Below are 26,958 nucleotides of genomic sequence, written 5' to 3'. Positions count from 1 at the left end.
TGTTCCCACATGACTCTGAGGTAAGAAAGTCCCGAAATGTCCCTGTTTTTCCATCGTGATCATGTCCAGATGTGGATGTGCTAACTGAAAATGCTTGGGAATAGCAGGACTCTACATGTGCATATTCAGACTCCTAAGTGAAATCCCCATGCTCCCTTTGATTAGGGAAAGCATTGCTTTGGAATCCACTCCAATACTTTTCTTGCCTTCTATAGGTAAGAAGTTCTTCTCAATTCTGTGATGTGGCTATCATGATGGCTATTCTTGGTAATCTGACTGACTAACTCTGGAATAACTGAAACACTAAGCATTGGGTACACCTGTAAGGGAGTTTTCTTAAAGATTTTGAAATACAAGGTCCATTTTTAATCTGGATCACTTGAATTGATGAAATCCACTTTAAGCACCTTGGTGGCAGTGCACACTTTTCCCCCAGCACTCAAGAGGCAGAGGCAGTTGAATTTTCTAAGTTTGAGAGCAGTCTGGACTTCAGAGTGAGTTTCAGGTCTACAAAGATAAACCTTGTGTCAAACACACACACACACACACACACACAAAGATCAAACAAAGAATAAAATCCACATTTAATCTGGATCACACCTTCTGATAGCAGCCTACATATATAAATGGTACTGAAGAAGGAAGCTCTCTTTGTCTGCTTGCCCTAGCTCTGGGTACCAAGTTCATCCATTTACTAGCATTAGAGCCTACTTTTTGGAACTTTGGTGCATACTGAAGATCAGCTGAGACATCCAGCCTCATGGTCAGAGGAACTACTGGAGTCTTCACTTCCCCTTGGTAGACGCCATTGTTGGACAAGCGGGACCACAGCTTGTGAGACATTCTAATAAATCCACTTTCTAATGCATGGAGAGATTGATTTTTAGCATTCTTACTCATGTAGAGAACCTGAATTGTGTTTTTCTTTCACCTGCCCATTGATGAAGATGAGCTGGCTAACACTCGAAGTGCAGGCTAGTACTCCTAAAGACAATATTCCTAACTTCATTATTTTCTAAATATTCAATTTACCCGAAGTCTACACTTTTTATTATTATTCATTTATCAAGAGTTTGTCCTGAATTCCGGAAGAAAACTTTGAAAGCAATGGAGCCATCATCCAGCTCTGTGGTGGGAGACAGATCTTTTTTTTTTCTTATCTGATTCTTGTTCATCTCTTCTGGATATCTGTTTCACATAAAAAGTCCCTTCAGTTCACCTGACCTCTTAGTAAAGCCACAGAACAAAGATCTTTCGTGTCCTAAATTTCTCTTTAGAATTGCTAATATACTGGCACCCTTCCACCTGTGGGACAGGGAATCCCTCCACTGTACCTTGAAGAAAGGGCTGTGAAAGCTGTTCACACCTAAGGAGGGAGGAAGAAGGGGGCGTGCCTGTGGAGTGCAGGGAGTTTGCAGAGTCCGCAATCGGAGCCAAGGGCAATAGTTATTGAAATGCAAATCTCTGCCGGCCTGGTGTGGTCTGAGGTCTGAGTCCTGGGAGGAAGGTAGCCTGAGGAATCTATGGAGCTATGCCTTTAAGCACTAGATAACCCGAAGGGCGGGACTCATGTCACTCAAGCCTCACCAACCAATCAGAGCGCCCAGGCCGAACTTCCAGTCAGAAGTCGTGTGGAGCCCTTCCGGGAGCGGCGGTGTTCGCTGAGGTCTGCAGGAGGACCTGGGGTAGTTTTCGCGTGTTGTGCTGCCAGTGCTGCTGCAGGGAGCTGGGAGAGGAGCATGGGCGAGCCGGGAAGCCACGACATGGTGAGCGAGGGACTGCTGTCCCCAGATCGCGAAGATCAAATGCAGAGATCCAGGATCCCTCGTGGCGGGTCCTCAGGGCCGGGTGGTAATCTGCAGTCACATTCCGTGTCCTGTGAGCTCCCATGCGGTCCCTGCTGCTCCCTGGACCCAGGCACAGTCCTGTCAATAACTGTGCTCTTTGGACTGCACCTATGCAGAGCGACGGGAGCAGGGAGCTGTGTGTGGGACCGTGTTTGGAGTCAACAACAATGGGCTTCTCGTGCAGCCATGGAAGGCGGGTTGCCTAACTCGGAGAGGCCTGGTTTCCCTAGTATGTTCTAGACCTTCAGCACTTTGCATTTAAGTTTTAAGTGTTCGGTTCATTTACAGGTAATTGTGTGAAGGTTGTAAAAGGCATCTCGTGTGTTGGGTAACATTCCACTACTTTGTTGTGATGTCCTAAGAGTAGGATTTGGTGCCATTAAGGACTTAATAATGCTGACTAGGTAGTTAGTCTCAAAGTAGAATTTAGCTGAGGGAGGGCTGCTTCTAAAACACCTCACACATAAGTATATGCTAACAGGGCCTGGGAGAGAGGAGCACACTGTTTTAACAGGATGATCTGGACTTTTGGCTCTAAACCATTACAGAGGAGACACCCCTGACTGACAACCAGCCTCTAGGCCCATTTCCATCTCAAAGAGGATTCTAACAAGCTGCTTAAGGCAGCACCACAGGGTCACAGCTGACCTGTGGCCTGGTGTGCCTTGAAGTTCTAATTTTGTCATTGAGAAAAGCACAGTTCAGATGGGTGAAACATCACAGCAGGGGACAACAATTTGAAGAGTAAGACAGTGTTGTGTTAAGGACTGGCCTATCAAGCAAGGCTTTCCTTTAGCCCTCAGGAAGGGAAAAGGAACATTCTTCTCTTTTTTTCTTTAAGATTTATTTATTACATGTACAATGTTCTGCCTGCATGTATTTCTGTATGCCAGCAGAGGGCATCAGATCTCATTACAGATGGTTGTGAGCCACCATGTGAGTGCTGGGAACTGAACTCAGGACCACTGAGCCACTTCTCCAGCCAGTAGAAGGAACATTCTTTTTTTTTTATTTTTAATATTTGTTTATTTATTATGTATACAATATTCTTTTACATGTATGCCTGCAGGCCAGAAGAGGGCACTAGACCTCATTATAGATGGTTGTGAGCCACCATGTGGTTGCTGGGAATTGAACTCAGGACCTTTGGAAGAGCAGGCAATGCTCTTAACCACTGAGCCATCTCTCCAGCCCTAGAAGGAACATTCTTGAATGAGGGACTGACTGCCTGGTGCCTAGATATTGGGAGCTTTACTTTACCTAAGGCTTTGATGTATTGAGAAAAAACCAGAACTCTTCTAAAACCCAAAATGTATAGCTGGTAATGGTTTGGGACCTGGGCCTTTGTGAAGGGTTCCTTCAGATCCTGAGAACCCCACTCTTCTCACCACTGAGAGCTTTGGTTATCAGTCCCAAGGCCAGTTTCGGCTTCATCAGTAGCATTCTTGTCATACTCTGTTTTCTTCTTGTGGAACACTGCTGAATTAGCCTCCTCCTGAATTCGTCCTGATATAGGGCAGCTTCTGCTGACTTCATAGAAGCTCCCCATTTCTTTCCACCACCCCTCCCCCGTAAGTAGTAGACAAGATGCTGTTCTTCTTAAGAAGCCTACTTGGCAGGAGACACAGCTTGTGTAAGGCCTCCCCACCACAGCTTTTACCTTTTTCACCTTCTCCTTTTCCTGTCGTCCGCCTTCCCTGGCACTTTCCTCTCAGGACCCTGTCACTGCTGCATCAGGTCACTGGTGTCCTTCTCCCATCTGCCTAAGTGTCCACACTTGCTGTCTCCTGGCCCTATTTAAATTGTTCAGAGTGTAACCTGGCACATGACCCTAAAAGAAACTTAGGGATGACAGTGTATGTGGAATGGAAAATCTGTCTATGATTCAGGCTCCTCTTTGAGCATTAGACAGAGATAGATGCAGGCTCTCATTAAAGACATTTTTCTCTATTAATCTCTTAATTGTGTGGAGTGGTTTCTCCCTGGGAAGACATAGTAATTCTAGAGCAGCTGCACTTGCAGCCTTTTAGAAAACTGTTTCTGAGACACATTCTCTGCTGTTGACTCAGGTGGCCTTGATTTCAGACTGTTGTTCTCCAGGGCAATGACTTTGTTGTCCTCCATATTACATCTCCAAAATCCTTAAATTAAATGATTGCACCACCTCAAAATTTTAAAATTATCCATTTGAGTCATGGAGTCGGCATTGACTGTCCATTGCAATAACAGGAGAAGGATTTCCACATGGAACCTTCAGACCAGAATAGGAGGAATACTTTGTGTACACTGCAGGGCAGGCAGTAGCTGCTGGAGTCTCCATTATGGAAAAGGCCCTGGGTGTGACTGGAGGAGAAAGTCTGTAATTGCCCAGCATGTAACTCATTTCATGTGACTAAAGACTGGCCACATGGGTGACTACACCTTTGGAGAAAGTTACTTGAGGCGATGAATATTGGATTTGCTATGAGGGAACTCTGTACAAACTGCTCAGTCCTGCCCCACACATTTAAGTCAGCTTAGAGGTTTGAGAAACTGGCATGTCTGTAACTCTCTGTGTCGTGTTACAGATTTCAGCAGCTAACATGTGCACATAGGCAAGATGAATCAGTCAGTTATTAATGGCTTTTTCTTTACTAGGGAAGGGCCTACTCTTTCTCAAAGTCAGTATAGCTATGTTTTTGATTCTATTTTTATCATTTTAGAAGTCACTTACTGGTATCATTTTTAACATTTTCTTTATGTGCATTAGTGTTGTTTTGTCTATTTCTTTCTGTTCTCCAGTGTTTCCTTATCAGTAAGAATTTCATTCCCCTTTTCTCGAACCTGTTTATTTATTTATTTTTGCTTAGAGCAATATTTCTTGTAGCCCAGTCTTGCCCTGAGCTACGAAGCTGAAAATTGCTTTGAACACCTAATTCTGCCTCTGCTGCCCAGTGCTGGGAAGACAGTCCTGCAACTCCTTCCAGGCTGGGCCTTGGCTGATCAGTGAGTAAGGTACGAGACCAGGGAATGGTGTCCTCCAACCTCTCTGACTTTTCCTGGGGAGTTACAGATGAAGAAGGACGTGTGCAGGAACTGAGTTCACTGATCAACTCTGAGGCCGATGCAGGCACAGCACAGAAAGGGAATGGCAGGAAGGAGAGAGAGCTTCCCTGCTTTGACAGTAGTTGATATTAGCAGTGTGGAGTCAGGTAATCAATTTTAGATGCTCCACAAATGTTCTGCTTGCCATTTCTTTATTTTTTCTAGAATTTATTCTTTCTGTCCTTCCTCCTCTCTCCCTACTTCTTTCCCTCCTTCCCTTCTTTCTTTCTGTCAAACAGTCTTATTTTACATTCCAATTCCAGTTTCCCCCTCAGCATACTCCCACTCCTTGCACCTTCTCCCCTTCACATCCACTCCTCAGCACGGACAAGAGCTCATGCCAGTGGTCCACAAGCTGCCCATGCCATACAACTGTCACCTCCATTCATAGGGCCCAATGTGGTCCCATGCTGGCTCCCCAGGTATCCCATCTGGGGCCATTGAGCTCCCACCAGCTCGAGTTAGCTGCTCCTGTGGGTGTCCTCCTCATGGTCTTGACCACCCTGCCTATAACATTGCTCCTCCCTCTCTATGACTGGACTCCAGGAGTTTGGCCTAGTGCTTAGCTGTGGATCTTTGCATCTGCTCCCATTAGCCACTGGATGAGGGTTCCCATCCATTAACTATGATGACAGTTAAGGTACTCATCAGTCTGATTACACGGGGAGTAGTTTAGCAGTTTAGTTTAGGTATCCTCTCCATGATTGCTTAGATTCTTAGCTGGGGTCACCCTTGTCTCCTGGGAGTTTCCCTAGTACCTGGTCTTTCTCTCACCCCACAGTAGTTCCCTCTTTCAAGATATCTCCTTCCTTCCTTTTCCTCTCTCTCCTTTACCCTCCTGTTCTCCTCCCTGCTGCTCCCTCTCCCTATTTTCTCCCCCACCTCCCATGCTGCCAATTTTTTTAGGAGATCTTGTCTGCTTCCCCTCTCTGTTTTCTTTGTGGTTGTGGTCCATAGGCTGGTTATCCTTTGATTTATATCTGATATCCACTTATGAATGAGTACATACCGTTTTTGTCTGGGTTACCTCATTCAGGATGGTTTTTTTCTTTTCTTTTTTCTTTCTTTTTTTAAATTTTTTCTTTTTTTGTTTGTTTGTTTTTCTCCGACACAGGGTTTCTCTGTAGCTTTGGAGCCTGTCCTAGAACTTGGTTTTGTAGACCACGTTGGCCTCAAGCCAAGTGCTGGGATTAAAGGCGTGCACCACCACTGCTGGGCCAGGATGGTTTTTTCCTAGTTCCATCCATTTGTCTGTAAATTTCAAGATGTCATTGTTTTTTACTGCTGGGTACTGTTCCATTGTGTAAATGTACTATATTTTCTTTATCCATTCTTCAGTTGAGGGGCATCTAGGTTGTTTCCAGATTCCGACTATTACAAATAATGCTGCTATGAACACAGTTGATCAAATGCCCTCGTGGTATCCATATGCATCCGCTAGGTATATGCTCAAGAGTGGTATTGCTAGGTTGAGGTAGGTCGATTCCCAATTTTCTGATAAACCACCACACTGATTTCCAAATTGGCTGTACAAGTTTGTACTCCCACAAGCAATGGAGGAGTGTTCCCTTATTCCACAATGTCTTCAGCAGAAGCTATCATTGGTGCTTTGCTGCTATAAGATGGCATCTCAGTTTCATTTCAATTTGCATTTTCCTGATGACTAAGGTTGTTGAGCAGTTCTTTAAATGTCTTTCAGCCATTTGAGATTCTTCTGTTGAAAATTCTCTGTTTAGATTTGTACCCCCTTTTCAAATTGGATTATTTGGTATCTTGATGTCTGGTTTCTTGGGTTCTTTATACATTTTGGATATCAGTCCTTTGTCCAATGTGGGGTTGGTGGAGATCTTTTCTGGTTCTGTAGGCTGCTGTTTTGTCTTATTGACTGTGTCCTTCACCCTACAGAAGCTCCTCTCTTTCAGGAGGTCCCCTGCTCTAAGTATCTGTGCTACTGCTGTGATATTTAGGAAGTGGTTTCCTGTGGCCATGCATTCAAGGCTAATTCCCACTTTCTCTTCTCTGGGGTTCATGGCTGGATTTATGTTGAGACCTTTGATTCATTGGATTTGAGTTTTGTACATGGTGATAAATATGGATCTATTTACATTCTTCTGTTTATAGATAGATATCCAGTTATGTCAATACCATATGTTGAAGGTGTTTTTTTTTTTCTATTGTATAATTTTAGCTTCATTGTCAAAAATCAGGTGTTCATGGCTGCATGGATTACTATTAGGGTCTTCGATTCAATTCCATTGGTCCATGTTTCTGTTTTTATGCCAGTCAGTACCAAGCTGCTTTCATTACTGTAGCTCTATAATAGAACTTGAAGTCAGGGATTGTGTGTGGCACCTTTAGAAGTTCCTTTCAGAATGTAGCTTTATTATCAGCTTTCCTATTATAAATCGTTTGTTGTTGTCATTGGATTCTGCTCGCTTTATGGTTCAAATTTATTATAGATCTCATATTATATTGATGCATCATGCCCCCAAGCATTATTTCTTTTTTTTACTTAGGTTTTTGGATGATCTGAGTTCAGATACCAACACTCATGTTGGGAGACTCATAGCTATCTACTATTTGAGAGCCAGTTGATCTGACACCCTCTCTTTTTGTATATTGCCTGTATACATATAGAAGAAATTCTCTCTCATACACTAACATATGCAAAAATTGTAATAAAATTGTTTTCAAATTTCTTGTGACTTACTAAGCAATTAGACCAAAGCCAGTTGCTTTAGGTGCGTACTGGTTATTTAAAAGTCTGTTACCTTGCATTTTGTTTTTAAAGGTTTTCATTTCCTCACTAATGCAGGCTTACAGGCAATCGTCTATCCTAGAAGACAACATGGTGTCCAAGTGGTCCTAACAGACATCCTTTTCTTTATCTTAAGAAAATGAGATCCTTCTAGTAGTCAAATCTATTGTCTATAAAATTAAAACATCAGAAGGCTTCAGGGGAAATCTCTCCAATTTTGGTGGGCAAACCTCCTTGTCCAACCAATTTTCTGTGATTGGCAAAGGAGGGAACTGAGTACACAGGGGGTGAAGGTAGCTGTAGTTTCCCAGACTTTGATTTTGATTAGACTCTTAGAGTTCCTGTTGAAGGGACCATGATATATATTTGTAGGTCTGTCTGTGTGTCTTGTTTTGTCAGTGATGCCATTTATGCTGTTGATTTCATTAATTGTAATCTATTTATATTGACTTTCTGGAAAATGATGGAGCTTCATCAATTTTGTATTCATGAAATTTCTTGTTATGATTTCCTTGAGATTTTATTCATTTGGGAACTTTTTGTAGAGAGACAGTTTTAGTTTTCTCTTTTTGATCTTAGAGGTTTGCCTCTTCCCATTTCCTGGCATTGTGTTTTCCAGTTGTGGCTATCTTCGCGTTTGAGTGTTTGCTACTTAAGTGATTGGTATGATTAATACATGGACTTTGGATCTTAAAATCAAACCTTTTTGTATATTATCATCAGTTTTTCCCATTTAGCTTCAGTTGTCAACATGACATTGCCTAGATTCATCTGAGAGAACATTAGTTGAGGTTGTGTTCAATCAGAACATCTGGTTACTGTGTCTGAGAGAGATTGTGTTGATTTTGATTGATGCGGGAAGGCTCTTCCACTGAGTTGTCAGTATCTCTAAACATGTGGATCTGGGCTGGATTAGAGGGAAAGCTGAGGCTGAGACAGTGACTAAGCAAGAGAGAAAGCCAGGAACCCATGTTTCCCATGTGTTGCCTTCAGTTATTAGCTTGAGTTTCTATCCTAATCTCCCACAAGGAGGGACTGTGAACTAGGGGTATCAGCCACATAAACCTGTTCATTTTTGATAACCATTATCCTGATTCCCATTTAATTTCACTTTTTAAGAATCATCCTGTTGGGGCTGGAGAGATGGTTCAGAGGTTAAGAGTGCTGACTGTTCTTCCAGAGGTCCTGAGTTCAATTCCCAGCAACCACGTGGTGGCTCTCAACCATCTGTAATAAGATCTGGTGCCCTCTTCTGGCCTGCAGGGACACATGCAAACAGAATGCTGTATCCATTACATAGTTAATAAATAATTTTTTTTAAAAAGGTGGTGAAGATGAAGGTGGTTTGAATTTGAGACCACAGGGTGTTGAGATACCAAGCTATGAGACATCTGCCATGGAGAGATACATATAGGGATTGGAAGTAGTGAAGGACAAGATTTATCAGAAGTTGCAGGCATAGAGCTATCTGTGCCCTTTAAAAATGAAGCCTCCTTGTCTGAAATCACAGGATTTGACATTTGCCCTGTACACTTTTAGTCTTTCATGGGTCCAGTCTTCCCTCACTTGTCCACAACCCTCTCATGTGTGCCTTATTTGTTCCTCTCTCATCCCAACTGCAATGTCTCCTCACTGCACTTTTCTCAGTCCTCCACCTTTTTCCCAACCCCCCTTTTCTTCCATTTCCCTTCAGAAAAGAGGAGGTCTCCCATAGATATCAAGGAAACATGGTGTCTTGGTTAGGGATTTTATTGTTGTGATGAAACACTATAACCCAAAAACCAAGATGGAGGGGAAAGGGTTTATTTGGATTGTGCTTTGAGATTGATGTTCACTATTAAAGGAACTCAGGACAGAAACTCAACCAGGGCAGAATCCTGGAGACAGGAGCTGATGCAGATGCCCTGGAGGAGTGCTGCCCATTGGCTTACTCCAAATGACTTGCTCAGCTTCCCTTATAGAACCCAGGACCACCAGCACAAGGATGGCACCACTCTCAATGGGCTGGATCACCCTCCATTGATGAGTAATTGAGAAAATGCCTCACTGATTGATCTCATGGAGGCATTTCATCAGCTGAGGCTCCCTCCTCTTCTGATGTTTCTAGCTTGGTATCAAGAAGACACATAAAACCATCCCATGCAATGGTGTTACAAGGTACAATAACACTAGCCTCAAACCATGATAGCAAGGCTGGATAAGGCAGCTCAAGATCATGTAAATGAGTCAGTCAGTCCACACACACACACCCTTTTAGAAGTCCTTCAAAAACACTGAGGTGCGTAATCATTATATATTATATGTAATGTAACCATTGCAGATATGCAAAGGACTTAGCGCAGACCCTTACAGGATCCATGATTGCTGCTTCAATTTGTGTGAGCACCTATGACACCTGATTATTCAGTTCTGTGGACTCTGTTCTCCTGGTGTCCTCAATCCCTCTGGTTGCTACAATACTTCCTCCCCCTTATCTGCAGGGTTTCCTGAACTCCTAATGTTTAACTCTTGATCTCTGCATCTGCTCCCATCAGTTTCTGGATTAAGTTTATCTGAATACATTTGGGCTAGGTACTGTTCTATGAGTATAGCAGAATATCATTAGGAATCATTTCGCTGACTGTTTTGTTTTCTTGTCTTGTTTAGTTCTAACCCAAATCTCTGGGCTATTGGACTTCAAGTTCTTAGACATCCAAGCAGTGTTTGGCATGGGCTCTCTCACATGGAATGGGCCTAAAGGTACAGCAGACATTGGTTGTTTACTCCCGCCAAGTTCTGAGCCACCAGTAATCCAACGTCTTGCAAGTGGGACTAATTGTAGGTCAAAGGTTTTGTGGCTGGGTTGGCGCTCCAGTCCCAACACTGAAAGCTATGCCTGGTTTTCCAAAGCTCTTCAGGTTTCTCATCCCCGCAGAGACTGCACTGTTTTCATGTTGACTCCCAAATGTCCCCCAGTTCCAGTAGTCTCTCCCCATGCTCTCCCTCCATCCTTCCCCTCACCTGCTCTCTCCTGCTGCCATCTGTACCTACTCCCAGTCTATCCAGAAAATCTATTCTATTTCTTATTTCCAGGGAGATCCATGTGCTGTGTTCACCCTTGAGTCCTCTTTGTTAATTAGCTTCTCTGTATCTGTAGATTGTAGCAAGAATATCCTTTACTTTACAGCTAATACCCACTTGGAAGTGAGTTCATACCATGTTTGTCTTCTTGGTCTTGGTTACTTCACTCAGGATGATTTTTTTCTAGTTCCATCCAAGTTTTAATATGTCCTTGTTTTAATAACTGAGCAATACTTCATTGTATCAAGGTATCATATTCTCTCTCTCTCTCTCTCTCTCTCTCTCTCTCTCTCTCTTTTTCTTGATACAGGGTTTCTTTGTAGTTTTGGAGCTTGTCCTGGAATTCACTCTGTAGACCAGGCTGGCCTCGAACTTAAAAATATCAGCTTCTTTCTGCCTCCTGAGTGCTGGGATTAAGGGTGTGCGCAAACAAATGTAACACATCTTTAAATAATATTCTAGATCGGGGTCTCTCTGTTTGGAAGAAATATCAGTAGGTGGACAGTCAGAAACATAACAGTTTAAGGATCACTTTGAGTTAATTTTATGGGAACTGTGAAGTTTGTTCATTTCTGTGTACATAGAATTATAGGAAGGTTGGCCGCGTAATGGTGGTGCATTTGGGAGGCAGAGACAGGTGTATATCTCTGTAAGATCTTGTTCTAGGATAGTCAGGGATACACAGAAAAACCCTATCTTGAAAAACTAAAATTAAATAAATATATAAAATGAATTAGAGTAAATTTAGTAACATTGGTCAAGACCACACTTTTCCTGACTGAATTTCCTTTGGTCTTTTGATTAAAAGTCAACTATACTTTTCTGCTTTTGTTTTTTAGCTCTTTCTTTATTCTTTCACAAATATTGAGCATATTCTTGAATATTGTAGCTTTGTGATAAGTATAGAAGTCACATTGTGTCAATATGTATTTTTTTTTCATAATCCTATTGAACATTCTGAGTGTTTCCATTTTGCAGGTAGTTTTGGAATAAAGTATCCTGTTACAAATTGTCTGGAAATTTCTTTGAATTGTATTCAGTTCATGCTGCTAAGTTACTGTACATAAAATCTTAATATTGATTCTTCATGTTCCCTTGGATTCTTTATTTACCTCTGTTTATTTAGGTTTTATTGTTATTGTTAATCTGTGAAAGACTTATTTGATTGGATAAAGCATTCCACACAGCTGGGCAGGTGGCACAGTATGTATTCTTCTTGGGGATGACCTGAGTTCATATCCCAAAACCCAAGTTGGAAGGCTCATAACCACCTGCTACCCCAGATCCAGGGAATCTGACACTTTCTTTTCTTGTGTGACACCTGTATACATGTGGAACACATTCTGTCTTACAACAAGCATAGACAAAATGTTGGGATAGACTTTTTTTCAGAAGTTCTTCTGATTCCTAAAGCAATCAGCAAAACATGTTGCTTTAGGTGAATAATACAGATCATATACTGTTTCCATAAAAATCTGTTATCTTCCATTTGCCTTGGAAAAGTTTTCATTTCCTGACTCTGACTTAGACTTACAGGCAATTATCAGTTATAAGATAATTTTAGGATGCTCAAGGGATCATAAAACATACCTTTATCTTTATTATAAGAGAATTAAATCCTTTTAGTAATCAAAACTTTTCTACAAAGTTAAAACATTAGATGACTTCAAGAGAATGTCTTCACTTTTGTTGGAACAGCCCTCCTTAACCATTGCATTTTCTATTATAGCCAAAAAAAAAACCAGAACCTGAGTGCACAGGATGAGAGTTGGCCAGTGATTTCTTGTGATTAATATTGATTAGACTCCTGTTGCCCCTGTTTTGATGATTATGATACATATTTGTAAATAGGTCTTTTTGTCTTGTTTAGTCAGTTGTGCCATCTATGTCATTGATTTTATTACTTGTCATCTAAATTTATTGTTGTTTCTCTGGGAAACAATGGAACTTCAATTTTTTTTTCAGAAATTTTACTATATTATGTTTGAGTTCCTTGAGTTTTTGCTGGCTTGGGAACTTTCTGCAAGAGACAGTTTTAGTTTCCTCTTCTTGACATACCTGTGTTTTCCAGTTGTTATCTTTATGCTTGGCTTATTGCTGCTTCAGCGATTGATATGGTTAATGTATGGAATTTGTGTTGTTAAAATCAAAGTTAAGCAGCAGTCACTTCCATATATTCTGCTATAATCTACCACATAAACGAAAGCCTCCCAGACTCCTATTGGGAATGTGTGTGTTATGTTTTCCAAACTGCTTCATTTTAGGTGAAGGCATCTTTAGGTTCTCTCAGAGAGAAAATTTAAAAAATCATCAAGTGCTGAGTTCAGCTATAATCTTTGTTGATAGATATCACCTGCCAAGTTTCACGAGGTCTTCTCTGATCAAAACTGATCTATCTCATTACTGAACTTCATGGCCTCTTTTCCTGTGGGAAAAGAAGCAGAAACTCTTATCCAAATCACTTTTTGATTTCCACTTACAAAAATATTTTTTGATTTCCATTTTAGAGTTAAGATGGTCCTAACAGTGCTGTTTACAATCCCATGTATGTCAGCAGCTGTGTGCGCATCGCCATTCAAAATATTGGAAATCCACATAGTACTATATAGGATCCAAACTCCCTGTGTATTTCCCAACTTTACATGACTTTTTTCTTTTATATTACTTTTACTGTCTCTTTAAAGACCTGACTTTGTTATTTTTAATCAATTTGTTTCATGACTGCCTATACCCATTTTCTTTTTCTTTCTTAAGTCTACTTGCATTATAAAACATACAGGAATCTGTTTACAGGATTTTTTTTCCCATCTGAACTTCTTACTGCGTGTCATTTAGCCTTTTTTGACCATGTAAGCAAATTTTTAAACTGCTAACCTACACTGTGTCTTCCACTTGTGGCTTTGGTTGTTGGTTTTATCCACTTTTCAAATTGTAAAAGCCAAGACCAAAACTTGTTGTCTGATCAGAGGTATAGGACCAGAAACTGCTTTCCACCTTCCTGGATTTAGAATGCTAGTAGTTGTGCTGCTAGAGGTATTTTTTACTTAACTTTTTAAAAAATGTACCTGTTGCTCAAGGGCTTGCTGTAAGTCAGAAACTGGTAAAGGAGCCATAAAATTCAAACCACATGTTGATATGCCAAAATGCTGCTTATTGCTCTTGATCTTAGCTCTTTTGTTCTTCATTCTTTTGAATGGCCTCAAAGTTTTTAATAGACATTTCTCTATTAAGGCAATATCCCATTCACAGGATACAGAAATGACAGGTGTGAAGTTTCTATTCAGTTTTCTTCCAAAGTGATTTGGTAATTACCTTGTACTGTATATAACATGGAATAAGTGTGGAGAGAACCAGAATTATATGACAATACTATTAAAGAAGTATACATTTACAAAGTTGTCAGTATCATGCTTTTTGTTGTACACATATATGGGATACTATAGCATGCAGTGACCTATGATGATGTGCATGTTGACTTCACTTGGGAAGAGTGAACTTTACTGGATCCTTTTGAGAAGAATCTTTACAAAAATGTGATGCTGGAGACCTACAGGAACCTCATTGCCATAGGTAAGGCTGGGTTTTTTTTCACCTTTTAAAATAAGGGGATAGCTGTTCCTTGTTTTTTTTATTTTTTTATTTATTTATTTATTTTATTTTATTTTATTTTTGATTTTTGAGACAGGGTTTCTCTGTAGTTTTTGGTGCCTGTCCTGGAACTAGCTCTTGTAGACCAGGCTGGCCTCGAACTCACAGAGATCCACCTGCCCCTGCCTCCCAAGTGCTGGGATTAAAGGTGTGTGCCACCACCACCCGGCATGTTCCTTGGTTTTTGATGCTCTTCTGCAATTTGATTGAGAAGGAAGAATGCGGTGAAGAAATGAGGCGTGTTTTTACTGAAGATAATAATTTAAATTTTGTACAATTTTTAGTAATACATCATACATTTTCTGGTACTATATTTTAGGGTACAGTTGGGAAGATCATAATATTGAGGAACATTGTCACAGTTCTCAAAGACATGGAAGGTAATTATCATGTGCAAGCTCATACAAATGTGCCACTGAAGAAATTGTAATATGTCCTGGAAGTTGTAAACAAAAGCAACAGTGTAAATCAGCACAGTTTCAAGTGCATTGATGATTAAACTAATGTTACTCATATGTTAGTTGTGACTGTGCTAATTTTAGTGAGAGGGGCAGTTAGAGTCAAGAGACAAGGAACAGTTGGTGTGGAGAAACCTTAATTTCTATATCACATCTCTTTGAGAAACTGAAAGTCAAACTATATTAATTCAATATGGAAACCTATTGTTATTTTTTCTTTTACTAGGTAGATCATTTATCACTCTAACTACAAGCCATAAGAACATAGGGATATTATAGATACACATAACATATTTTCTTCTCGGAAAAATTAGAAGATACACAGCAGTGCCCACATTAAGTATACTTGTTGAATTTGTTTCAAGTGTACAAGTAATTGTTTTTCCAACTTCATTGTTAATATATTAAGAAATTCATCCTGCAGAAAAGCCCTATGAGTACTAGGACTGTGTAAGTATTTCTATTTGTCCTAGTTCAATGAAAAATATATTATGACTCATTTATAAAAATTTATAAGTACAATAAGAGAGGTAAAGGTCTGAGTTTTTCCAGCTCTCTTCAAATATGTGTAAAATCTCATATAAAAAAAAGATTCTGCAAATGTTAAGTATGTAACAAAGTATCTTACCATCACAGCAATCTTCAAAAATGCAAAATAACCTGTAATGAAGGGGAACAACATGAGTGTAAACACAGTGATAAAACTTTAAGATGTGATTCCTCTTCATAATGGACCAAATTGTAAAATTTATTTATAGAGATATAAGTATTAAACAGTGTGTTGTATGTGGTGAAGGTCTTAAATGTGCCATTCATCCTTTCAGGCATGAAAAAAGTCATACTGGGACGAAACCTTTTATATATCCTCAATCTGTTAAAACCTTTGCATTCGACAGTAATCTTCAAATGCATGAAAGAACACATGTTTGTGAGAAACTGTATAAATGTAATCAGTGTGGGAAAGCCTTTGAGCGACACTCTGGTCTTCTAAGGCATGAAAGAACACATACTGGAGAGAAATCCTATGAATGTAATGAATGTGGTAAAGCCTTTGCACAACATGTTAGTTTTAATATACATAAAAGAAAACATACTGGAGAGAAACCATTTAAATGTAATCAATGTGATAAAGTCTTTGCTAATCACTGTTATCTTCAAATACATGAAAGAACACATACGGGAGAGAAACCCTATGAATATAACCAATGTGGTAAAGCCTTTTCAGACCATAGTCATCTCCGAACACATAGAAGAACACATTCTAGAGAGAAACCACACAAATGTAGTCAATATAGTAAAGCCTTTTCATGTGATACATATCTTAAAAGGCATGAAAGAAGACATGCTGGAGAGAACGTATAAATCAGCATGGTAAAGGTTTTGTTTATCACAATGCTCTTCAAATGCATTAAAGAATACGTACTGGAGAGAAATGCTATAAATGTAATCAGTGGCAAAGCCTTTACACAACAAGGTCATCTTCAAATGCATACAAGACCACATACTAGAGTGAAACCTTATGAATATAATCAGTGTGGTAAAAACCTGTGGTAAAATCTTTGAAATTGTGAGAAAAAGTAATACTGCAGAGAAACCCTAAAAATATACTGTTTGTTAAAATTTTAGACTGTACAGCTATAAAACTTTTTATATGCAATCAATCTGTTAAAGCCTTTATATAATAAAAGATTCTTTGAGTACGTGTAAACAATACTGGGGGCTTATAAAATATTGGTTAGATATTTATTTAACACACATGTATTCAATAGAAGAGTATTCTGTAGTCAAAAATTGATATATCAACAATCTGTTCAAGCTTTTTTTAAAATTATGTATATAATTTCTGTCTTCATGTATGCCTGCAGGCCAGATGAGGGCACCAGATCTCATTACAGATGGTTGTGAGCCACCATGTGGTTGCTGGGAATTGAACTCAGGATCTTTGGAAGAGCAGGCAATGCTCTTAACCACTGAGCCATCTCTCCAGCCCTTTGTTCAAGCTTTATGATGTCTGTTTCTATAGTTTGCCCTTGCAAATTCATGGAAAAAATAAGTTTACTAATTTATAAAGCCCTATGTGCTGGATAAATGGGCCAGCCAAAGAAGCACATCCTGGTCCTGAAACCAGAGCCAGTGAAAGATATGCCCTTTGTTTCTGTAACCAGAGCCAAAGAAACACACTCTGCTTCTGACCAAGTAAGCACAAAACCAACCAGTCTCTGAGCAGGAAAACTAACCAGTCCCTGAGCACAAAATCCAACCAATCTTTGAGCTTGAAAAACGTTAGGGATTGAAATCAGACCAAGTCCCACCCTGAAAATCTTCTCCCTGAACAAACTATGCACCTAATAAGACCCTTATAAGCCCTGTGCTGGTTCTGGTGACAATTGCCCTTTTTGCTCTGCAAGTCAGCCCCTCTTCTGGATTCCTCCCTTCAAAATACATCTCTTGAATGCATTTTGGTTGAAGACCTTTCACCAGAGCAAAGCAGAATCTCTGCTGGGAAACCCCCTTAGGAGAGCAAAGTAGAACAGCAATGGATGTCTTTTCTGGGAAGGTCTCTTAGGAGCGTAGAGGGGAGTTCAGCTGTAATGAATTTCTCTTGGAGTGAAGCAGAATGGCAACATCCTTCAGAGGACCATTCCCCACCAGAACACAGGTTCAGGCTTAGCCTGACTTCCCTATAGTTAGTATTCCTATCCCCTCACAGCTTTAAGTATGTGCATACCTTCTCTTCACAGCTGTATGTATACCCAGACTTCTGACAGTTAGGGTACCTACCTTTCCTCTACAGCTTCAGGTATAGTTTGACTTCCCAATAATGCTTTTCTCCCACAACTGTAGATATCCAGGATAACTTCCTTTCATTGCTGTATGTATAGCTTGATTTCCAACAATCTTTCCCTTCAGAACTGTAATACTTGTACTATGAATTTAAATGACAATGTTACCCTTTTAGATTTTATACTTCAATTACATGAAATAACTGATTCAGTTATAAAATTTTATGGATTTTTATTAGTTCCTTTTCTGTGGTTGTGATTTAAGAATCTATTTCTAGGATCTTTACAACCCCATTTTGTTCATTTAGCATGTCGTTTAGAGTTAAATTTGATCTTTATATAGCTGTCTACCCTGTAGGATTGTGTGGTATACCTGTAATATGCTTTATAGGTTAATAAACAAAAGTGTTTCATCGTACTAAAGACACATGCTGGAGCCCTGTCGGTCTGAATTTGTACAGGTATTCCCATGATGTCCATAACCTCTAATAATTGTGTGTTTTCAGAATCAGCTTTTTCAGAACTCAAGGCAGTTGCACATTGAAATTCTGAATAGGTATCAATGGTGTGGTGTATATGTTTTTCCAAATTCTACCATATGAAAGGCATCCATTTGCAAGAGTACCATTCATGCTTTGAGTACCATCTGAGATACTTCCTGCCAGTAGTGGAATTTGGTTGTACAAAGAACAAGGAGGACATTTCCTAATTAATAATTACCTTGGCTTGTGCCAAAGTGATTGGAAAATCTTTCTTTCAAATGTTTTGGGTTTGTTTGTTTGGTTGGGTTTTTTTTTTTTTTTTTTTGGTTTTTTGAGACAGGGTTTCTCTATAGCTTTTGGAGCCTGTTCTAGAATTACCTCTTGTAGACCAGTCTGGCCTTGAACTCACAGAGATCTGCCTGCCTCTGCTCCCCAAGTGCCTGGATTAAAGGCGTGCCCCATCACCACCCTGCTATATTTTTAAAGAAACTGAAGTCTTGGGCATACTTCCTATCAATACCTTATCAGTTTTGACCTTACCTTCTGCTAGAGGATCTGACAAACTTGTATGGGATCAAATGTGAGGGGTTTTTGTGTGTGTGTGTGTGTGTGTGTGTGTGTGTGTACTGAATAAATGATAACTGAATAATAATAAATAACTGAATACATAATAAATTTAATTATGCACCATTACTATGAATTCAGTTTCTATATGCAAAACACTCTGAATATTGCAAAACAATAACTCTGTTGAGAGATTCCATGAAATCCATTAATACCATGAGAACAGCATATAATTCTGACTTTTGGACAGAATCATAAGACACGTTACTTAAATTTACTGATTCGTAACCTGCTTTGCCTCATTTATTTGCATCAGTATAGAATGTGGGGGCACCACATGTTGGTGTTGCCAATACGGTGTGATGAAGTATCTTGTTAGTTCTGTTTATAAATTGAATTCTCTTGTTTTGTTGTATTTATTGTTAATCTCTCCCAAAAAATTAGTGCAGGTTCTTTGCCAAGATTTATTTTCTTCCCATAATTTCATTATTAGTAAAAGGTAGTACAATGTCTGCTGGGTCTATTCCTGTTCCTCGAAAAAGTCTCAACTTTCCTTTTAGAATGTTCTCCTGACACTTTTTCCACATATGTTTTTAGTATTTTACTTTGTCTATGTGGTAAAGAGATCCATTCTAAGATATTATTTTCCCTCTGCATTAATAGTCCTGTAGGAGAATGCTTGGGTGAAATAACAAAAATACAATCAAGCTTTGAATCCTATGGATCCAAATGATGCATCCTGTAATTTCAACCAAATTCAATTATCTCTCAGCTTCAGCTGATAAATCTTTTGAATGATTTAAATCCTTGTCACTTTCCAAGGATTTGAGCAAATTACTCAGTTCTTCATTTTTACCCCAATGGCTGGAGTAGACATTTTCCAATAGATAGGAAATGTCTCCTAGCAATCTTTGAAAGTAATTGAGAGTCAGCAATCAGTCTCTGATAATTTGCATCTTTTGGGATCTAATTTTCTATAGTCCTAAATAACTATTAGACTCTCTTCTTTGGACTTTTTAGGAGCAATTTGTAATCCTGAACAAGTCAAAGTTTTTTTGTTTGTTTGTTTGTTTCTTCAAGTGGATGTTCTTTCTAAAATCAGCTACATTTCATTTCCAATGTCAGATGTACAAAATATTGGCACAGGGTGAGGCTACTTCACAGTTCCTGTGGGAGAACCTTCCACTGTCATCTCTTAACAGTTTGGGAATTATTGTAAGTAGTCACTGTGAAGGTAAATTTTTCTATCTTTTTCTTGTAAAAAGTATAGTGAAGGGCTATAGAGATAGCTCAGGTTAAGAGCACTGCCTGCTCTTCCAAAGGTCCTGAGTTCAATTCCCAGCAACCACATGGTGACTCACAACCATCTGTAATGGGGTCTGGTGCCCTCTTCTGGCCTGCAGGCATACACACAGACAGAATATTGTATACATAACAAATAAATAAATAAATAAATATTTTTTTTAAAAAAGCTATTACTTAAACAGTATAGTGAAGCATTTTTAAAAAGCAGTACCTGTAAGAAGCTAATCTTTGGATGATAAAGAAGGCAAAGGAATTCCAAACAGAGAGCCTATTTTCCAAATCACCTTCAACCTGTTACCATTCCCCATTTTCCAGGTTCCTTTTTAATAAATATAAGAGAATTCCAAGGACTGGTTGATTCTTAAATATTCTGAAGCATCTAGCTGCTCCTGTATCAGCTGTTCTAAAACTAGCAGTTTCTCTCTTGTAAAAGGTCATTTCTTAACCCATACAAGTTTATCTGTCAACCATTTTAAAGGTAGGACTGTTGGTGCCTATCAAAGGTAAGAAGCAACCTAGATGGTCAGTGATTGTTCTTTATAATACCTTCTAATATTTTTTCTAGAAATGTGTTTGTTTGTGGTTTATGTATAAGATTGGGGAAATGTTAATCTGAGTAGTTCATTGCTGTATGTAACAAATAGCATCCCCACGAATTCATTGCTATGTTAGCCACATATGGCTTTAATTTTCTTCTCTGACCTCTGGCCCTGTACATTCAACCTATCTGATGCTCTGTTTTACCTGATATAATGTTTCAATCCATAAAAGCTGAACGTTTATCTCCTGATCAGGCCAATTCAGATGCCATGATCTTGTTTGCAATTATTGTTACATCTACACCTGTGTTTAGGAGTCCTTCAATGACAATGTCTTTTATTTGTATTTTTAACTTTGGTCTTTGTTCATTTATAGAAGTTTGCCAAAATATTTGCTTTACATGTTGATTGAGATTTTCTGTCCCGCCAAGTCCCACAGTTGTTTGGTCCCAAAGAAATCACACAACAGTCTACATTAATTAAACTGATTGGCCTAGTATCTCAGGCTACTTAGTAACTCTTATAATGTATATTAGTTCATAATTCTTGTCTGTGTTAGCCTTGTGGCTTGGTACCTTTTTGGCAAAGCAGTCACATCTTGCTATCTTGCTTCCTTTGCGCCTGGGTCACTACTGCTGATCGACTCTTTCCTCCTCCCAGAATTCTCCTGCCTGGTCACCCCACTCATACTTGCTGCCTTACTACTGACCAATCAGCATTTTATTAAAAATAATACAAGAGACGGGATAAAAGATCATTGTTCCACAGCACTTCCCCCCCATTTTTTTTCAGACAAGAACTCTGAATCTAATATTCCTTGTTTAGCTTTTCTCTTGACCATTATCTATAACAATTTGTAAGCAACATTCTAAATAACAGAAAATATCCATAGTTATTTTTGGGAATGTGGGCATAGTTTTTATAGCTCCTTCTGATGATTGGGGCACTGATAATCTTATGGAGACCTAAAGAAAATTTAGAATTATGATCAAGTCATAACTGGAGTATCCTGTGAGGCTTGATCATCTCAGCCAGCAGTCTTGAATCTGTTCTGGATGTAGAACTCAGACGTCTGGGCCATCTGCTCCTATTGGAGATTTCCCAGGGGTCTTCCTTGATCAAACCTGAGTTTTCTTAACCTGGAATGAATCCACAGCCTTTCATTTCCTGTGGAAAAGTAACATACATTTTGACTTCAACTTTGAAGTCAAGGTATTTTCAAAATACCTATCTTGGATTAATTCAGCAACATTTATTAACAAATATATTTCAGCAGTTGTTGCTCCTTCCTCAGCATTCAAACAATTCAAAGAGAACATAATAACATACAGTATCCAGATTCTCTGGGTGTTTTCCATCTTTATATGACTTTATTTTAAACTCTACTTTTATTTTTAATTTTTGGATTTTTGAGACAGGGTTTCTCTGTGTTTCTTTATCCTGAAACTCACTCTGTAGATGAGGCTGTCCTTGAACTCATAGAGATCCACCTGCGTCTGCCCCAAGTGCTGGAATTTTCCTGTATTTTTTGTTCTCTCTTCTATAGATTTTCCATCATCCAGAGCAGTATGATTTCTTCTAATAGGTATTAGGTTCCTTCATTACTACAGGAAATAGTTTTCTCGATTATGTCAGGAAAAGACTGAATCAAATTTGGCATGGGAACCTGCAAGAACCCCTCAAGGCATTTCCCAGTGGGAAATGATTACCCTAACTGTCCATTGTGGTTCTACTTCCATTAGCCCAATGCGTACCTTTGCCACACCTTTTGTATGGCCCAAAAGGGAAGGACATTCTGTTTATTTTATGCTTAGAAATGTCCTTTAATGTAACCACAATTGCTAGCTCTTTTTCACTTCATTCTTTTGGGGGGCATACGGCATGCCAAATAAATGACACATAGTCTTGTTACTTATGGATGTATGACCTTACCTTGGCTTGTTTCTTTCCAGCTTTTCTTAAATAATCCTATTTCCCTTTTACTTCTGGGTTTTTATCTTTGTCTATTTAGTATACCTTTCTTTACTTCTTATTCCATGGCTTACTGGCCCTTGATGTCTACTCATTACTTCTAACTTTTTTCCGCCCAAGTTTATTCTGCCAGTTTTTCCCTCTGCCTACCCACTTGTCCTTTCCTGCCAAGCTATTGGCTGTTTGGCTCTTTATTAGACAAATTTTTACAGCTTCACAGAGTTAAACACTTGCACCAATAAAGAATACGAGACATCTTTAATCATTTAAAAAATGCTCCAAAGCAATCACAAATGTATCACATCCTAAAATAATATTCTATAATAGCCTGAGTTGCATTTTGAGGCCACAAGACATTGAGAAACCTAAACCATGAGACATATTCCATGGAGAACTATATATGGACTGGCATATAGGGGGTAAGAAAAACCAAAGAGAGAAGTTGCAGGGAGAGGGGCATCCTCTGAAACTGAAGCCATATATATCTGAGCCAGAACTACAGGATTTATTTTTTCCTGCTGTGCTTTAGTGTTTCTTTGGGGCAGTATTCCCTCACTATATCTCCATTTGTCTCTCATAATATGAATGGTGTTATGTGAAATTGTATGTTGGGAAGATATAACTTGTTTTCTGAATCTCTTGTCACTGTCAAGAGATTGTCATGGATCTGAAGAGAGGTTGCACATCTGAACATTGTAAGTGTTGTTGCAGATGATAAGGGTCATTGAAGTGACTAATTGCATTTTTTTCATGCATGACCATTAGCCTATAGTGACCTTGTTCAGAATGCAGTTGATTAATGTAAAGTCCAGATGATGATTTATTTAAACATGTATCTCTTGGTGACCTTTCTTTCAATTGCCTGTGAAACCTTTATTAGGAGAAACATTTCTGGATGACTTTCCTCGTTAGGTATGTGATAGGAATTTCTCAGCCCATTTTCTGTTCTTTTGTGTCTACTCTGCTGTAATTGAAACAAATCATTCAGGTTCCTTATTGTGCTATCATGGCTTCACTAACATTATAAACTCTATCTCTAAATCACATACGATACAGGGGAAACAATTGCTATTCAATGCTAAGCCAGTTTGCTACGTTTCTGTTAATTATCTGATTGTAAAAATAAGATTTTTCTGTGTTGTTCTTACTGTCCTGAAAGTAGCTCTGTACACCAGGCTGGCTTCAGAGTATACTCAAACTCGGAGATCCCCTTGACTCTGTATCCCAAGTGCTTGGATTAAAAGTAAGCACAATTTCTGGCTTTTGTTTTTATGTCATTGTATGATGTGCCTGGAATGTAGCTTTTTGTTCCATGTCAAGCATATGCTGTAGTACTGAGCTTCACCCTTATCTTGAATTTTAAAATTTTGTAGAGGCGCTCTTTCTGTTTCCCAGGATGGCATGTATTCATTACATTAATTCTGCCTGAACCTTCTGATTCACTGGGTTGCATGTACATCACCTTCTACCTGTCTTTTGTGTTTGTCTTGAATTTTTTAATGTTCATGAGTATTTTACCTGTATACATGGAAATGCACAACATGGGTACCTGGTCCTCACAGTGATCAAAACATGATTCCCCCCAAAAATCTGAACTTGAAGAATGGATGGTTGTGATCCCTGAAGTAAATACTAGTAATTGAACCAACCTATATGCAAGACTAACAAAAGCTCTTTACTAATGAGAGATCATTCTATCCTGTGTTGAGTATTTGTGATCAACATCTAAATGGCCAGTGTTTTCATCTGTCTACTTGTAACTGTTTAAACATGCAGTGCCTTTTAGGAAAATCTTACTGATGTTCTGTTTTAAAGTGGGGACACTTAAGGGTTCTGGAAGATAAATGCAAGACTATGTATAATACACCCAGTAAGAATCTCTGAGTTCTTTCTATTTTTTGGTTGTTTGAATGATTTTGCACGGAGACAGGATCTTAATATCTACCTCTGGCTGTCCTGGAACTGTCTTCATAGACTAGATTGGCATTCAACTCTGAGGCAGATATCCCCATTTGAAGGTGTAATTCAATATAGCCAGCCTGTCCATATTATTTTTCTCTTAGTACTTAAGAAACTGTTTATACAATTTCTGTTTTGTGTAGTCTGTACTGTTGATCTGTGTTTCTATGATACAAGTGTCTATGTTTTATTAGACATTTTTCTTGCAAAGTGATATCCCCATTCACAGGGTCCCGAAATGACAGGTGAACCTCCTACTCAGTTTCCTTTCAAGGAGACTTGGTGATTACATTATAATGTCTATATAATGGAATAAGTGTAGGGGGTACTAGAATTATGACTATATTGCCAAAGAAGTAAACATTTACAATGTTGTCAGAATCATGCTTTCTGTTGTACACATGTATGTTTCATTTCAGAATGCAGTGACCTATGATGATGTGCATGTTGACTTCACTTGGGAAGAGTGGACTTTGCTGGATCCTTCCCAGAAGAATCTCTATAAAGATGTGATGCTGGAGACCTACAGGAATCTCACAATCATAGGTAATATTGAATTTCCTTCATGTAATTTAAATTTTATCCAATTTACAATAATATTTCATACATTTTCTACTATATTTTAGGATACAGTTGGGACAACCATAATATTGAAGAACATTGTCAAAGTTCTCAAAGACGTAGAAGGTAATTGTCATGTGCAAATTGATACAAATAAGCCTCTGAAGAAATTGTAATGTGTCCTGGATGTTTTAAGCCAAAGCAACATTGTAAATAAGTACAATTTTATGTGAATTATTATTAAATTCTCACAAAACCATGTACCTTAGTTTCAAATAGATGAATTATATTTGCAAGGTATTCTTTTAAGAAAGAAGACAAGGAAAGAATGCCTTAGCATATATCACCATTTGTATCATAGCTCCATGAGAGCTATGCTTTAGAACCGTCAATTCATTAATTTCATACCACTCATATTACAAAAGGTTTATATGCTGAAGAGGTGATAAGTACATCTTCGCAGCCTTCTAATAAACAAATAAGTCATAGTAAAGCTAGTGTTCCTCATATTCTGGTGTGACTATGCTAAGTTTAGTGAGGTGGGCAGTTAGAGTCAAGAGTCAAGAAGCATTTGTTGTCGGGAAAGCCTTACTCTTTATACCACATCTATCTATTCTGAATTTCTATTCTATCTATTCATCTATCTCTGAATTTTTCCAGTTGTGTTTTAGTATGTGCAAACTCTTATAGAAAAAAAGATTCTTTAAGTGTGAACTATTTAACAGAGGATCTTAGCATCACAGGTAATATTTAAACATGGAAAACAGGCTTTTAATCCCAGCAGTTGGGAGACAGAGGCAGGCAGATCTCTTGAGTTTGAGGCCAGCCTGATCGACAAGAGTGAGTTCCAGGGCAGGTTCCAAAGTCACACAGAAACTCTGTCTTGAAAAAAAAATACAAAACTATCCTAAATGAAGGATAGTAGCATGAATGTAAATGCAATATAAAACCTTAAGATCTAATTCATCTTTATAATTGGACCAAATTGTAAAATTGATTCATACAGATAATAAAGATTCAAAAGTGCATTGAATGTGATAAGGAATTTACATGTGCCAATTATCCTTGCAGGCCTGAAAGCAGTCATACTGGAGATAATCCTGTATATGTTCAAAGTATTAATGCCTTTGCATATGACAGTCATCTTCAAAGGCATGAAAGTATATATATTGGAGAGAAACCCTATCAATGTAATCAATGTGGTAAAGCCTTTGCACGTAATAAAAATCTTCAAATACATAAAAGAACACATACTGCAGAGAAACGCTATCAATGCAATCAATGTGGTAAAGCCTTTGCACGTAATAAAAATCTTCAAATACATAAAAGAACACATACTGGAGAGAAACCCTATAAATGTCATCAATGTGGTAAAGCCTTTGTACGATATAATCATCTCCAAACGCATAAAAGAACACATACTGGAGAGAGACCCTATGAATGTATTCAATGTGGTAAAACCTTTGCACAACAAAGTCATCTTCAAATGCATGAAAGAACACATACTGGAGAGAAACCGTATGAATGTAATCAGTGTGGTAAAACCTTTGCTTATCCCCATGTTCTTCAAATGCATAAAAGAACACATACTGGAGAGAGACCCTATGAATGTAATCAATGTGGTAAAACCTTTGCACGTCACAATAATCTTCAGATGCATACAAGAACACATACTGGAGAGAAGCCCTATGAATGTTATCTATGTTCTAAAACTTTTGTACAACAAGGTCATCTCCAAATACATGAAAGAACACATACTGGAGAGAAACCCTATAAATGCAATCACTGTGGTAGAGCCTTTGCTTATCACAACGCTCTTAAAACGCATGTAAGAATACACACCGGAGAGAAACCTTATGAATGTAATTATTGTGGTAAAGCCTTTGCTCATCACAGTCACCTCCGAGTACATAAAAGAACACATACTGGAGAGAAACCC

General features: G+C 38.7%; 2 protein-coding genes and 1 pseudogene across 3 annotated transcripts; all 3 read left to right on the top strand.

The window, feature by feature from the left end:
- Nucleotides 1–254: 254 nt before the first annotated feature.
- On the top strand, nt 255–25,278 carry LOC125410596 (uncharacterized). Its single transcript, XM_087900319.1, has 5 exons — nt 255–267; nt 1,549–1,766; nt 19,810–19,899; nt 24,878–25,004; nt 25,085–25,278. The coding sequence occupies exons 1-5, from the start codon at nt 255–257 to the stop codon at nt 25,147–25,149; spliced, it is 513 nt and encodes a 170-aa protein (XP_087756445.1). The 3' UTR covers nt 25,150–25,278.
- On the top strand, nt 7,665–14,781 carry LOC146890202 (zinc finger protein 431-like; annotated as a pseudogene). Its single transcript, XR_015736026.1, has 2 exons — nt 7,665–14,319; nt 14,717–14,781. The product of XR_015736026.1 is annotated as a zinc finger protein 431-like (transcript).
- LOC125410598 (uncharacterized) lies at nt 15,442–16,727 on the top strand. The gene has a single exon (XM_087900582.1). It carries the CDS (start codon nt 15,585–15,587, stop codon nt 16,215–16,217), a length of 633 nt encoding a protein of 210 aa, XP_087756708.1. The 5' UTR covers nt 15,442–15,584; the 3' UTR covers nt 16,218–16,727.
- Nucleotides 25,279–26,958: the final 1,680 nt, after the last annotated feature.

Source organism: Myodes glareolus, chromosome 22 (assembly GCF_982192425.1).
Source record: "Myodes glareolus chromosome 22, mMyoGla1.1, whole genome shotgun sequence".
In the NCBI taxonomy this organism is placed as follows: Eukaryota; Metazoa; Chordata; class Mammalia; order Rodentia; family Cricetidae; genus Myodes; species Myodes glareolus.
This window is presented reverse-complemented; position numbering and strand designations above follow the sequence as displayed.

Coding starts and splice junctions, on each gene's coding strand:
- LOC125410598 (XM_087900582.1), top strand. CDS start 15,585: ATGGACCAAATTGTAAAATTTATTTATAGAGATATAAGTATTAAACAG.
- LOC125410596 (XM_087900319.1), top strand. Junction 1,767..19,809: donor AGCCGGGAAGCCACGACATG/GTGAGCGAGGGA, acceptor TTCCAATGTCAG/ATGTACAAAATATTGGCACA. Junction 25,005..25,084: donor CAGGAATCTCACAATCATAG/GTAATATTGAAT, acceptor ACTATATTTTAG/GATACAGTTGGGACAACCAT.